This window comes from Nasonia vitripennis, chromosome 5 (assembly GCF_009193385.2).
Source record: "Nasonia vitripennis strain AsymCx chromosome 5, Nvit_psr_1.1, whole genome shotgun sequence".
Taxonomy (NCBI): domain Eukaryota; kingdom Metazoa; phylum Arthropoda; class Insecta; order Hymenoptera; family Pteromalidae; genus Nasonia; species Nasonia vitripennis.
The window spans coordinates 1,271,351-1,286,529 of NC_045761.1; the positions used below are offsets into that span (position 1 = coordinate 1,271,351).

The 15,179-nt window shown below is 47.5% G+C and overlaps 1 protein-coding gene across 11 annotated transcripts in view; it reads right to left on the bottom strand.

Moving 5' to 3' along the window:
• The window catches only part of LOC100679976, a 118,845-nt gene that overhangs the window by 84,019 nt on the left and 19,647 nt on the right, over positions 1–15,179 (bottom strand). For 2 of the 11 annotated variants that reach the window (XM_008203570.3, XM_008203575.4), the window contains exon 8: positions 6,963–7,035. The exons of 5 other annotated variants lie outside the window; for them this stretch is intronic. In XM_008203570.3, the coding sequence (XP_008201792.1) occupies positions 6,963–7,035 (73 nt within the window). Of the gene's footprint in view, positions 1–905; positions 2,865–6,962; positions 7,036–15,179 lie in introns of those variants that run through there. 4 more of the 11 variants (XM_003425223.5, XM_031931935.2, XM_016986846.3 and 1 more) reach the window with 2 other exon arrangements.

Below are 15,179 nucleotides of genomic sequence, written 5' to 3' on the forward strand. Positions count from 1 at the left end.
TCGAATTTTTTCCGAACTCGCGCGATCGTGCGATGAGGTAATTGATTATTATTTTATAATTTCTCGAAGATTTCCAGGCGAGATACGCACGTATACTCGTAAAAAGGCTCGAGCTATGTTTAGCAGTGAATGAAATAATGAGATTTCTCGAGAGTCAATTACGATTCATTTTCATATATGTAAACTGAGTAAAAACCTCTTTAGTCACTTCCTTTCGAATTAACCGTCAGAGCTGCGCCAACGATAAAGTGCATCCCGATTGGTAAAGAGAACTTATATAATTGTCCTGTTTTTGCATTGTTTAACGGGTTTGTACGAGCAAGCGATATTCTAATACTATCACCAGCTTTTTTACAAATTCGTCGGAGATCTTTCAATATTCATTGTCCGCGCGTAGGCTTGGTGTGCAAAATCGGCTCGCATACACCGTCAAAATGAAAAATGACTCAATCAAATTCAAGAGTATAATTGCTTTTATTATCGCCGGACTCAATAAACTCGATTGATTCTACCATGCGGCGTTTGAAGAATTTATTTTTGTTTGTTCAGCCTTGCGATACATGCTTGACGTTGAAACGAACCAAATAATTCGCCAATATTATGTTCGATAATAAAGGCGATGCACGGCTGAACGCGCATGTGAGGATAGCAATCGCGTGAGTCAATGCCGAAAGAATGTTAATTATGCGCGTTGAAAAAATTGCAAGACGATTCGGAAAAACGTTCGCTTCAAAATATGAACCCCCAGCGATTCAAGTAAAAAGCATCCGAGAGCGATAGCCGAAAAGGAATGTCTCGTCGCCACACAACAATCGTCGTGACGCGCTGGCGATACACACGTCAATAAACGGCGCGGCTGTTCGGCGCTGCTCGCAAACGAGCTCAATAATAATCGACAAACTCACCGACGCCATCAACGACGTATCGATCCTTGGGGTCCATGTCGGCGAACTCGGTAACGATGCTCACGCCGATCGGTCCGCTCATATCCTCTCTCAGCTAACTCCTCCGACTTGTCCTCGATCTCGCACGCGACACTCGACACTCGAAAGAACGTCCGGCTGTATCACTGAGGCTGCTTCGTTCCGATTTTACGGCGAAAACCGAACGAGCACGTCATCAACGTACGAACTAGCTGCGTATCTCAACTGCACTGGCGAAAGCGCGGGAAATTGAAAAATGACCGGCGACGCTTCTCACTACAAAGCTTGCCAGCGGCGACCATAGCGCGCACTCATCCTGTATAGGTCGGCCGCGCGCAGTGACAATAAGGCGCAAGGCGGCGGCGGCGCGCGATATGTATTCCGCGCGCCTGAAAAGTCCTCCGGTGCGCGCGAGTGGGGCGATCGCGCGTGTCTGCGCTGCGAAAGAGCGCGCGGAGAAGCACCGGCCACCTCTTCTGCTCTCGCTGCTGCGGCAGGTGCAGCCGCGCGTTTTTCCAGATGTGGAGGTGGTACACAACACAGCGGCGCTCGCACAGGTTGCCCGCGACTCACGTGCGCGAGCCGCTCCAGACTGTCTGGTGCGCAGTCGCCTTCCGCCGGCGAGACCGCGCGGATATATGGGTAGTGCGCTGCTGGGAGTCGAGCTCGCAATTAGAAGAAATGTTTCAATTTTCACGAGCTTTTTGCACAACTTAGGGCAGAATATCGAGGAAACGAAAAAAAAACCGGCAAACCTCAGCCGATCGGCATTCTAGGAGTACTCGAAGGTTTTGTTCGTGGAGATTCGACTGAGGAAGTGTTCGTAATTCGGCAGCAGGGAGCCTCGGAAAAATTGTAACATCACGGTCCTATCTCCGTTCCGCACTTCCGTAGTTGAGTTTTTCAAAATACGCACTATACAGCACTATGCGATTAACACAAAGTTCCTCGATCCAACGGCAATTCCGCAACAGAGAGAAGCGCGTCAACGTCGGCGTCCGCGAACACGCGTATGTCTCCCAAGGCTCGGCTTTACACGCAACACATATAGCCGTAGGTATATTTTTGGCGGCGACTCTGGGTCAAAGCGTCGTCGACAAGTAGAACGCGCGCGAGCGAGCGATCTTCTCCCTCGGCTTCTTCTTCCACACTGACTGTCGTCGCCGCGGCTGCTAGATTGGCCAATTCGAAGAGCACGGCTGATCGCTGTGCAAACACGAAGAGAGAGAGAAAGAGAGAGAGAGAGAGACGAAGCGATCGCCAGGTGCGCGTCTCTTATCAGCGAGCGCGGATTTCTCCGTCGTCTTGGGTATATTGTCACAGCTTCGCCTCCCGATTATTGTGTACGCGCAGAGTCGAGCTTCTGTCGAGTATAGCGTGATCAGCTGACGCGAGCGAGTGAATGAGCTACCGCACGTGTGCGTAACTCGCGCAGGTCGGACAGGTAGTGCCGCTGTCCGAGTATCATAGCGGCGGCGGCGGCGGCGGCGGCTGTCCTTTGCTCCCGCGCGCGCAGGTGTCGTCGGCGCCGACTGAACTGCCTCGCGGCTCGAGGTGGTGGGGAGCTCGGCGTAGGAGGGAGAGCGGAATGAAGCTATATCGGAGCAGTCTGATGCATGGGATTTTTAATGAGCTCGTTTCGAGTGCCTTGAGAGATGCGCGCATCGCGCGCGGGAGGTCGACGCGTTGATCGACGGGTCTGGCCAGTGCGGGGCTGTTTCTACTTGACGCGTTCATCAATGACACGAGGAAGAAGGTTCCGGCACGAGGCAGTTCGGGCTGCACTTGCGTTGATTCAAATGGGCCGTTAAACACCTTTTTCAAGCGACGCAGTGCCGAGATATTAGAGATTCAAATCGTAATTATTCGTCATCAGCATAAACAAGAGATACGCTAAGTTGTATCGGATGAAGTGAGAAAAAACGAGCTGCAGAACAAGAGAAAAATGACAGAGCGACTCGGATATCGCTGCACACATATGAGTTTCCATTCTCACGGAATAAAGGGATAGAAAGCGCATCGCAGTGACGTTCGAAAGTAAGGAAAGGCGTAGTCCTCGCTTTCCTCGAGCGTATTTCTCTTTCTACAAAAGGTCAACATCTGTTTTCCGCCAAGTCTAATTGTGAAAGCTCGCCTACTCGTATCACTGAAAATCGTCGCGATCCCATAAATCTTGTCTTCGACGTATTCTTTTCCCGAGCACAGCCTCGGCGTGATTTCCCATTTCTTATTCGAATGCGAAATCAGTACAGTAATTTTGGACTGTCTTTACCACGAGTCTTTCTTGCCAATCGTTATTCTTTCAACCGAAGTGCCGGGGGTCTCGGGAGTTTTCGTACGAGCCATTGTTTGCCTTTTCCTTTCATGTGGCTTGTGGACGACGGCTATCAATCTTGCGGCCAGATGGGCAATTTGAAAATTAGATGAGCTATCAGGGAGAATTAACCGCTCTATATCAAGAGACAAAACCGCAAACACTGTCAGTATAAAGTGAATCAAGAAATAAATTTCATTGATCCGCTGTCATTTTCAACCGCCATTGATCGAGCTTCCTCTCTCACGAAAAAAATCAGTATTATTGAATGCGAGCACTCTCGCTCGATACTTCCCATACCGTGAACCGGCAAATTTCGCCTCTCGAGAAACAATTTAAAATGCATTACTCAATACACCGCGAGAACAAGAAAGAGCAGTCCCTTAAAAAACGCGCACTCTCTCACCGCAGGAAGAAAAAGCCACTCGAATATTTCCTCGCGGCCTCCGTCGCAAAAAAGAAAAGATCTCGCGAACGTGCGCTCGCGCATCCGCAGCATCGGCCCGTAAAAGGCACTTTTACAAGCTGCATCATCCTTCGCAAGAGCCGCGAAGGTGAATAATTTGTCGACGAAAGAGCCGCCGCGTGGAGGACGACACGAGCGACCTTATCCTTCGCCGAGGCCGACGAGTGCCTTCGCCGTATACTGCCCCGTCGATAAATGGGTGCGCCCTACGACGACGACGACTCTGCTGCCCAACCCTCCCGAGAGACCGCTGCAGTCGACGATCGCGACACGCGACGCGGACTAGCCCGCTAGTCTTATATATAGCTGAGCAGAGCTATTTCTGGATGATCGAGAGCGCCAAAGGGATTACTTTTTTGCTCCGTGTATTATGTACTGAATTTATACAGCGTGTTGACGGAAATGTTATTTTTGTCGCCGGTTGCGCTAGTTTATCGGCGTAATAGGCGCTTTTCCGCTATCACGAGGAAAAATAATAATTCTACGCCAATGCGAGTGTGCACAATAATCGAACGCGTCTCGCGTTCTATGCGGGCACGCTGGAAAAAGCCATCGACGTAGCGAAAGAGAGCAACAAACTTTCGATCGGCAAATGGAGATTTGATTGCACGGCAATTAGAGTTCAGTGAACACGTAAAGAGCCGCGGTGCGGGTCGAACGAAAAAATCAAGCCCGTAAGGTGGATTTTTAACGAGAGACGATACCGCGATGTGATGAATTGATTGTTCGAGGGTGATTAATTTTAATGACATATTCTCGAACGAATTTTCGTTTCAGCGCGGGCAAAAACCGGTCTGCTTCTCAGGGTCCTCCCGCGCTCTGCTACCTCACAATTCCGCGGGAATTCAATTATTTTCAATTCGGAAGGTCTCCGCCTCGCGTGCATACGTTTATCGCGCGCAGTGCAATTAACACTTCCCACGTCCGCGAAATAAGCTTTTGTAAGGAAGAGCTACGGCGCTGCGAGCTTCCTGTCCCCTGTGTTATTATCTCAATAAATCCTCTCACTTTTACATACGCGCGAGTATTTAAAAATAATTACCAGCGCGCCGAACGATTATCCAATTTAATAACCGAAAAGACCAGACGGGTGCAATTAAGTAAACGCACTTCACCGAAGTCCACTAAAGACTTCGCGAGAAATTTATCTACACCCTGGCCAGTCGCTCTCCGCCTCGTCTTATCATCGAGATCGATCTCGCGAGCGCACTTCACTTCCTATAACAATTGCCGAAGCACCGCCACTGCTTCCCTTCCGCACCTCGGATCGATCGCAACCTTGAATGTCCCCTGGAAATATCAATATTATCGTCTCGCCGATCGATCAATGCTGTCGCCCATTACCGCGTCCTCTGCGCATGAGTCGCCGATACAATGTAATTCTTTATCTCGTGGAATCCGACGTCAATCATCGAAGCTACAGAAATCAAGCGTCCCGTGCGTTTCGTTGAACCCGCGAACGGGCGACGTTACGCGTGCTATTGCATTTTTCCACCTTGAAAACGTGCGATTGAATGTTACGTGCGTATATTTATTGCCAGGGGACGTTAACCCGCTGTGCCAAGGTGTATCGGAGTCTCAGGTGCATTATATCGTCGCGATTGAATTTCGAAAAAGAAAGGCGGCGCGTGGCTTTGATAAAAGCTCTGCGTGTGTGTGTATGTATCGAATTGGCCTTAATTCCAGCAGCTCGTTCAATTAAATTACCGCAAATGATACGCTTGGAGACGACCGCATAGTAGTTTACACGCTGATTATGCCCTCTCTGACTCTTGGAAAACTACTCTTCGGATACATTTTATGTACGATTACCATTTAATCGACTCTAGTGCTAATAATCCGGTTTTTGCAGTAATAAATTCCTCGCTAGTAATTGTCATAAAACTGAAACGCCGAAGGTCTCGCCACCGCTCCCCGGTATTCCAGGAAAAAGATCATACGAAGTTGTCGCGTAGAAAATCCCGATTTTCGCGATCCATTTTTCAAGCGCGCGAGGGAACAAATTCACGCCTGAGAAACTTGACTGTACAGCGTCCTTCTGCGGATCTATCGAGCAGACCGAGGCGAGGACAGGAATTATAATGGCATTGTTCGCCTTTATATACATATACACACCGGCGTCTGCGATAAAAAGAGGCGCCCGATTCGAGCTTCAGTCGTAAGGTCGCCGTGCTTGCTTTATCAGCGCTGCGCAATCAAGATTCCGTCTTTTCTCCGTTTTTGATCCAAGCGCGAATCTTCGCTTAAAGTTAGTTTGACATTTATTCTAATTTTCAGGATATCATTGTTTATACCCTGACGTTGCACGCGTCATATCGAGATAAAAGTTGTTTAGTTTTATCACAGTACGAGCAATAAATCGCGCGTTAAAGAGATAATGTAAGGCTTGAAAAATACTGGTCGTCCACTATAAACGTCCTGCCTTTTGCAGTAAAATTATGGCTGTATAATTTTATGGCCGCAGATAAAAAAAAACTGTTTGAGTGACAAACAATTGTATTTTTGCGAAAGGCAGTAAACTTTTACATTACGTAAAATCCGTCATAAAGGAATTAGCCAAAAGACGTAAAAAGTGCAGGGATCCACGAAGTTTGTCGAGAACAGAATCATGGGCGTGCGCATGTTCATTGAGAATACGTCAAAACAATAAAATAACAATAGAACGGATAGCAGCTATTGAAGTCTAGTTGCACTGCTGCTTTATTTGGGGATCAGGCGATGCTTGTATAAGCTCGTATGGTTATTCGATACGACCTCGTGTCTAGCATATTAACTATCGTGATTGAAAATCTCTTCCTTTCTTGCTCTTGACTGATAAATTATTCATCTAAGGAGCTTGTAGCTTACCATGAACCCAAACAACCTGATTCTATGAACATAGTTAAAATAATTCGTCTTAAAATACCAGACTCACAACGACAAAGAATGACTCCAAAAGCTCAAAAAAGCGACTCCTAATCAGCATCACCTCAGTTCTAATAAAACGGTTCAACAGCTCGTTCACTCGGGATATTAATACACACATGTATACGCGAAAACGCTCCAAGTTTATCATCGGTTCGCGCGAGCGCACGTTATCGTTTCCAATTTTACGACGTTCGCTCAATAACAACGCGAAGGAGAGGATTTGCCGAAGCACTTTATACCCTCGCGCTGAAAAATATTCTCTCTCTCTCTCTCTCTCTCTCTCTCTCTCTCGGGATAATTTCTCAGACGATTTCGAATATCGTCCTCGGAGCATAACATTGATTCGACTTACGTGCATGCGTTCCGTCCGGCAATTGCGCGCTAGGATTATTCGCAGCGTATGGATTGTTCCAGTTGGCACTTACCTGAAAATTAAAGAAAACAACACGAGTCAATAAGGAAAATTTATTGAGGAATTTGCTTGTTCGCGCGATGGAACATTTTCATTTGAATTTTATGTGTTTTGACGAGAACAGCGAGTGTGTAATGCGTTTGGGATGTCATGGAACTAAGATGAAAACGTCGTCATCAGCTGTGAGTCTATGTGTAGCACGTATTCCGCGAAACGATTATGCGAGGACAGCATTAAAGTATTTGCATATCAAGAAAATATCGAGGCGAGACTCGTAAGATTGGACGTTAGATACACTCTAAACAATTAGTCCGCTGACGTCGATGGTTCGCAGTTACGGCTTTTTGCTTCGGATGCACTTGCGTCGTTGAATATAAATCGCGAAAACTTCTTTTGCGCCGCATTCGCCGCGCTAGATTGAAAAATGTTGTTCGAGTCATTCGCGCGAAGGAGATCTTGCCGAGGTGAGAACGACAAATAACATCGTTCTCTACTCAAACTCGTAACGATGAACCGGTGAATTTCCGCGAATTTCACGGAACAAATACGTTGTAACGTAAAAACGCGCTGACGTATAATGATCTCCTTTTTTCCCTCAAACAAAACTTCTTTTTATAACTATAGCGACAATCGCCATTGTCAGTGCATATAAACTGCGTCGGTACGGGGTAACTTTCGGTTATCGGCATTTCGGTCAACCTCCGCCGCAAAAACGCCTCTCCTACGCTCCGATTGTCAATGCACACGCCGTTTTGTGTTTTTGTCTCTCGAGCACGAGTGATCCCTACGGCACAATACGTGCGCGTATATCCAAGTCGTGTCATCGATGGCTTGCGTAAGAACGTCGCTGCGTATTTCCTGTAGTGTTTGTTTATTGTGTTTTTTAATGCAGATTTGAGTGGATCTTTTTATTGCATGCGTTCGGTAAGGAGGCGGATATAAAAATAGACGACAAAAATTTAAACGACCTAACGGTGCAGTTCATTGTTACACCGGAGTGCGATGAAAGATGCGTTTTTATTATCCGGCTTTATTTATTTGTACTTTGCTCGGCTTGTTTATTGCAAAATTCTTTCGATTCTTTTTACGCCGTTATGTATCATAATACAAACACGTTATTATTGCCGGGAATACAAAGCTGGATCACACGTTTGCCAGGTTTCCATGTTTATACAACGTATATGCCCAACCGTTAATTACCATTTTGGACTTGAACTCCAAGCGCGCTGATTATCTCGATTGAAAAAAGCCTCTATACGCTCGGAAAAAGTGCAATCATCATTTCCCGAGTTTTTTGCACCACAATTTTTTTCACAGCCGAGAATCATCAGATAAAAAATCCGTACAATAAGTACACTGCGTAATTCGTGTCTAAACATATACAAACAAAGCAACTAATCATCGACCCGAACCCTGCAATCCCACAATTATCGAATCGTCTCTCAATTTGCAGGCCTCATACCGAGAGCCGTCGCAATTAGTCCGTCCAATATATCGGATCAAGATCACGGCACCGCAGCGTATTCGATCCAAGGCTTCGTCTCGAAACCCTCGCGTCGTAATAACAAAGTACCGCTTATAAAGCTGATGTATCCCGTGAGCGGATTATAGACTCCGGCGACACACCTTCTACGCGCACAGAACGCAGGGGCGTGACATATGTGCGTGCATTATCCGCAACGGCGTAGATACGTCACCAGAGCTGAGCGAGTAATTAGTTTTATCGACGGACGAATAAAGGCCTGTACCTATGCGATCATCAGGCGCGAGCCTCCACTGTTGTATAAGTATACCGTTGCACGCAGCACGTGTCGCGAGCTGGAATAGCTAACAGTGCATATCCGTGTCGCGACGGTGTTGGAATTATGAATTTATTCGGACGAGATGGCGAGTTGGTAAAAAACTCGTTAGCTCTCGGAGGTTTTCTCGGATTCTCGCTCGCTTTTTTCAGGGGAATTTTCTAGCACAAGGCTATGGGGCCACTAATGCAGAAACGACGCGATGTAACCGGTGCCATTCGATCCCCCGACAGCACTGCGCGTATACGCGTTTGTTTCTATGTTATGCTCCGGTACACTTTTCGAAGTTTCCTCTTGGAATCCAAAAGAATCATCGCAATCGCGAATCCTCGCGCTCGGGCAATAAAACTCTTATCATGGCAAAGAGCGAAGAGTCATCGTCGCTAATTTCCGTCGCTTCAAGATTTGTGCAGCGAGTTGTCGCGCGCACGCGTGTAAACATCGGAATCACCCATCCGCGCGCAGCGGATCAGGTCGACTCGCGCAAAACAAGAGGAGCGGCCTTCACCTTGTGCCTTGGGGGAGCGAGGTGAGTCGAGAAGATCGATGCACCTGTTTGCCGGAATTTTCTCCTGTGAGTAAGTGTTTGACGATGCGCCGTTTGTTTGTGCTCCGCGGATACCTCGTCGCTGTCTGAAGGTGATTTACTGAAGGTACTTCGACGGTGATAAGGCGGGGGGAAATCCGCTGGTGTTTTATGTCTTTTAATTTATGGCATTGTTTGAACTTGCTTCGCGGACACTTGCACTTTGCGGATTATTTTCGTCAACGGAGCTGCGAAACGAAGAGGAGAATTCGTTTACCGATGAAATTTGACGAGTCGCGCTGTGACGCTTAGTTCCAAACACGTTTGACGGAGTAATTTGTTTGTTCTAAAAATGGACTGCACGACGCTTCGGAAGAGGCCTTTGCATGTTTGCGTCCGAATTATACCGTCCACTTACTGACTGGACACACACAGCGCGCGACAATGTTTAAAAGTAAAAGTGCGGCGATTCCGAGAAACGCGAGGTTTTCCAAAGGCAATATCGCAAATTCTCTCGGTTGTACTCAACGACAATTACGTCAGATCACAATCGCACTAAAAAATGTCATTTACAAGAGGCTGCGCGGCGGACAGCTTTATAGCAAAGTTCTATCTCGTGAATATTCATCGGATTACAAGAATTTTCTCGGCAGCAGCCGTAACAGCCGGCACAAAACTACTTTTCGCCGCTTGCGCAATGCGAAAATAAAAGCACCGGCTCGCACAACTGGACGCAACTTTCCGCTGTATACTCCGATTCCGATCGCGACGCAGACGCGTAATCCCCGTTTCCCTTATGAATTTTAATACGAAAAGCCTCGTATTCAACGGGGGTCATAATTTTCGCGTCCTGAATCGCCGGGGCTCCTAATTCTTTTCGCACATAGCTGCGTGTGCAGCCAGAAAAGAGAAAAATGCCGAGAGGTATGCGCGGGATTTCCAGGCTTACCCATCCGGCGGTTACTCAATAACGCTCGCGCGCGAGTTACGTAACGCGTATAGATGACTTTTCTTCTCCATAAGCCTCATTTCCCCGCCGACGGCGACTCTGCGTTGTCACTCGCGTCTAAATTCGAGTAGCTCATCTGCATCTCGCGTATGCTTCCGACAAATCTCACGAGTACCGCGCCCGTATCGACGACTCGCGCGAATCAACAGTCCGCGCGGCTGATTGATTTATGCGGCGAGTTAGTGCGAGCACCACACAACAGGAATTATGCGGCTATTATGATGCGAGCGGCGGGCGCAACAGGAACCTCGCAAGGACGTTCGCGCTCGTGGCGCGAGTCTCTACACTCGGCGGCGGCATAGTAACGCGAGATAGCTATTAAATTACGCGTCTACAACGGGAGGGGGAGAGATAAGTTCGCAGCACGTGAGTTCAATCACTCGGTCGGTTAGATGAGGGGAGGCTGATGTGAATTTGGTCGGAGATGAGAGGATGAGCTAGAGAGTTGAGAATACCGCATGTCATCGCGGATATAATATCAAGGTAATAGACTTTCCACCAAATCCAGAACTTATATGCAGGCAAACGTATATGCAGGTATCTATACATACAATAGAGTAGAATATCAAGGCATTGTTAACCGCATTATTGCCGAGCAGCACGAACGCAATTAAGCCACTCAATTACCGTCTCCAGCGTAGATGGAATGAAAGCAATATACACAGCTTTCGCGACTGCGCGCAGCGAGGTTTCGGGAACGAGGAATTGCGCACACGCGTACAGGTGCTAAATCCACTGAGTTATTACGATGATTAAGCCTCGTCTATTATTATCATCTAGGAAACGTTTTTATCTTCCTCGTATACAGCTGGTAAAAGTTCTTAATTACGACTTTCAGACTCTCCTGCGTCTATATCCATATACCGTTCTCAGGAAAAAATCCTTCTTGCTTTCGATTAATTTAACTAAATTCATTACGAATAAACAAAACGATTACTAGATCCGGCAAATCCACGTCTTCGGAAAATTCTTATAATAGACACCCTAATTATAAGCACTCTTATTCGATTCATTGCGAAGAAACATAACTTTCTGAGTATTGCGCAACCTGGTGGCCGTTCGAGTACGTGCTGACACACCTATCGCGAGGGCGAGCTTTATATCTGGTACTTCACGATCTGCAACTCATGCGCACTTCATATTACATAAGTTTTTGGAAAATCTATTGTCCGAGACAAAAACTCTAGGCGTGGGAACGATTTCTAGAGATTTATCGGCGATTGAGAGTCTACATTTGCATCGCAGGTGTGGAACGCTGATAAATGTTTCGCTCGGTCGGGACTATAATTAGAACGTCTCCGCAACCGCATCAGACATGTAAATTTTCATGAGTTTAGCGCAAGCGCGCTGAAATTTGAATTTGAATCATAGGCGTTAGAATAACAGTGGCTCTAAGCAAATCCATGTCCAAATCTCCATTCAGAGTCACTTTGATCACATGAGACCAATGCAGCGAAAACAAATCTTTGCACGTTCAATTTGACGAGTCGAAATCACACTGTATACTGTACACCTCGACGCACGCGCTGACCCTGAACAAGATCAGCGCGACGACGATGGCTCAGCTAAGCGAAGGGAAATAAATACGAGCCGCACGATGCGCCGTCAATATTGAAGCTGAAGTTTAGTGGGCTTTCGAAAATTCGAGACGTTTTTTCGACCTTTTGTTATTGGCGTCTGGTGGGCCTGACGTCAGCGGCTCCAGAGCTGGCAATGGTAGAAGAATATTTAAACGACCTATCGTTCGCAAGGGACAAAGATTCTCGAAAATAATTTTCGTCGCGAGTTAAAAGTATTCCTCTGGAAAGATGAAAATAAAATTTCAAAAGTCGGCCGACTCATCCATCGGTCTGTTATCTCGAATAAATTAAGCGTCAGCTTTTTATCGCACACTTCGTTCTCACAAAACAAGTTACCATTCTTCGCGAAAGAGCCTCATATGCAAGCCCATTATCTCTCGAATGATGTGCGCTATCTAGTCCAGCACTACGTACAAACGTCAGCCCATCGACGAGCGAGTTCCTCTCCACATCCATCCGCGCATTAGAGCCACACGTACGTATGTAAGTAAGCCGTCTTCGCGAAGAAAAGCTTCGCGCCGTCAATTGGCAAATTGCGCCCTCGGTAAATTGGATTATTGCTCGCGCGGCGTAATACGCGGCTCACGTGCTACATACGCATTATGCCTCCATTGTTTATATCGAGCGTGCTGTAGATACGCACGCGCGCGTACCAAGGATCGAAAGTACCTACACGCGCGCGCGAACATCTGCGCTGGCCGTGTCAGGGTCGGTTGTTCACTTTTGCGCCTCTGATGCGCGAGCATCCGAGAGCTGATGTGTATACGCGCTGCCGCCGATCCGAAAGGCTCATTACGCTCGCGGTGCATCGCGTCGGCGCGTCACGTTCTTCTTGTCTTGTCGAGGAATCGGCGAAAGATACATTCGCGACTCCGAGGTCCCGGCCAAGGAGCCGAGAAATATGCGATTACCTCGAGGGGATTTCGGCCGGCGATACGTTACGGGGAGACAGGCCGAGAAAATTACGTTGCGTTAACGCGATTTCAATTAAAAGATCGCCTTTGGCGGAAGAACCGAATTGGAATCACGTGCGCCAGAATTAATTTGCAAATTCAGCCTCGGAGGGGGAGAAAGAGACAAGAAGTACCGGGGAGGGCCTTACGCGCGCATATTATTGCCTCGATTGGTCTCAATAAGTCGCGGTGTGTCGGCAGTTAAAGTAAGTGCTTGATATACCGGGTGAACCTGGCTCAACGGATTCCCCTCTTCGGGCCCCCTCTGACGTTTGAAAATTATTCGCGTAACCCCGTGCGTCGACTAATCTTTTAGAAAAATTCTTCTCCAGTGCATCAACGATGATTTCGAAAAATAATACACTTCTCCGGAACACCGCGCCTGTCTTATTAGAATCGGCTCATAAACCGATCAGCGGCAATTAAACGCCTTATCCGCCAAGAATCTGCGCGTCTAGCTTTTTCCTCGTTTCGCGATTGCGAAAATCCACTGCGCCGCGCGGATCACCCGTTAGCTATGCCTCGCCGTGAGTCGATCCTCGCACTTGCGAGGTGCCGCAATTGGGCGCGCTAAACGATGCAGAGGGTGAGGAGTCACGTATGGACGCGATCGTGTGTGCAGGTTCTACTTTGCCCTCGTCGTACTTTCGAGAACGTGCGCGCACGAAGAATCGCCCTCGGCCGATCTTTTTTTCTCCTCTTCTTCGTGCCATTTTTGCGCGTCGCTCGATTTTCAGACCGCCAGCACGTGCGCATAGAATTTGATCTGTACGGACGTTTTTCAGCGCGTAATTGGACGGCCACGTGAGTCTCTTTACTCGTGATCTATTAAAGTGCTACTGACTCTTTCAAAGGTGCGATGTCTTTTTTAAAGTACACATCAAAGACAGAAATTTCCTCGTCGGGCTACATTGAGGCGCATCGCACGTTCTACGGACTCTGCATGGATGTCATACACGGCGCAGTAGCCTTCAACTTGCGCCGTCCGCGAGCGAGGATTATGCGCGGGGCTTTCGTGACTTTTTGTAACCGCGCCGAGCAAGGCAACGAATGTTCGCGACGCGAGAGGAAATTCATATTTTCGGAATTGCCCGGATAAGGATTATTTCCGAGATGTAGGAGTCAGACGAGATGGCCATTATATAGCCAAGTTTATGGATATGATTTGAGCGGCTTCCTCTGTTTTACTCGAAAAAGGACCGGTTCACCTTGTCAAAATTATACAAAGAGAAGCTCTTCCAACATACATTTTTTTATTTCATTTTGTATTCATGATAAAAAAAAATTAATAAACTCCGCTTTTTGCATTTCGAGATTCGTCGTCTAAACAACTTTGAGCTAGCTACGATGGATGGCGCGTAGGCCCTTTCCTATATCCCCTATCTCCATCCGCGCGCCAAGTCTAGATATATAGCAGTGTGCCACTCATGTCGAAATAGTCTTGTTGGGCCAACTGCTAGGGTCGCTAATGCTATCGCAGATTTACAATTATTTCTATTGCAGTGTTTTCGATGAATCTTGTTTACAAGTTAAAATTGCAATCATCGACTGCTGAACCGTACACGTAAACAAGCTACAACGCGCGGAAGTAAACAGCTGCGAGAATAGTTCTGCGGTTTCGGCGGTTTTCTCATCGGTCGCGCGCGGCTATACGACCTGAAAATTGAAGCATTAACTCAAGGTCGCCGCGGTCATACTATGTTCCCGGACACCAGTATGTTCCGTATTGAAGGACTAGTTTATCGACATGTCGCACACAAAATTTTCGCGATTACTCCTCAGCTCGCAACGCCACGATTTTCCTTTGCAGCAAAGGATAAATCCGATCCAAAGAAACTCGACAGAAAAAGTGTAACGCGCACGGCAGTGTGTCTACGTGCACGAATTTCAACTCGTCGTCTCGCGCGTCGAACGATTATGCGAAACAGACCGTTACCGAGTGCAATCGTACATAGTCGGTCGCGTGCCGTGTACAGACACTCTCTACTCGTCGCTTATCCAGCGTAGTTTCCTGCACACGTCCTGTGGATGCCAGAGTGGAATAGAACGTTATAAGCTGCGCCAACCAGTGCAGTGCTGGTTTTTTGTTTGTGTCGCCGCGAAATGCAAACGACGAGGGGAGCAGCAGTCGTCCTGGGGTAATAAATAATCCGCAGGCCGATGGATTGCGTAAGCCGGAGGAAGATTTTTTTCTTTTCGTTTATACTGCGAGTTATATGCTCGTGTGTACTTTCCTTCGACGGCTCTTATCGGAACGTCGATGCTGCAGCGACAGCCGTGCAAACAGAGC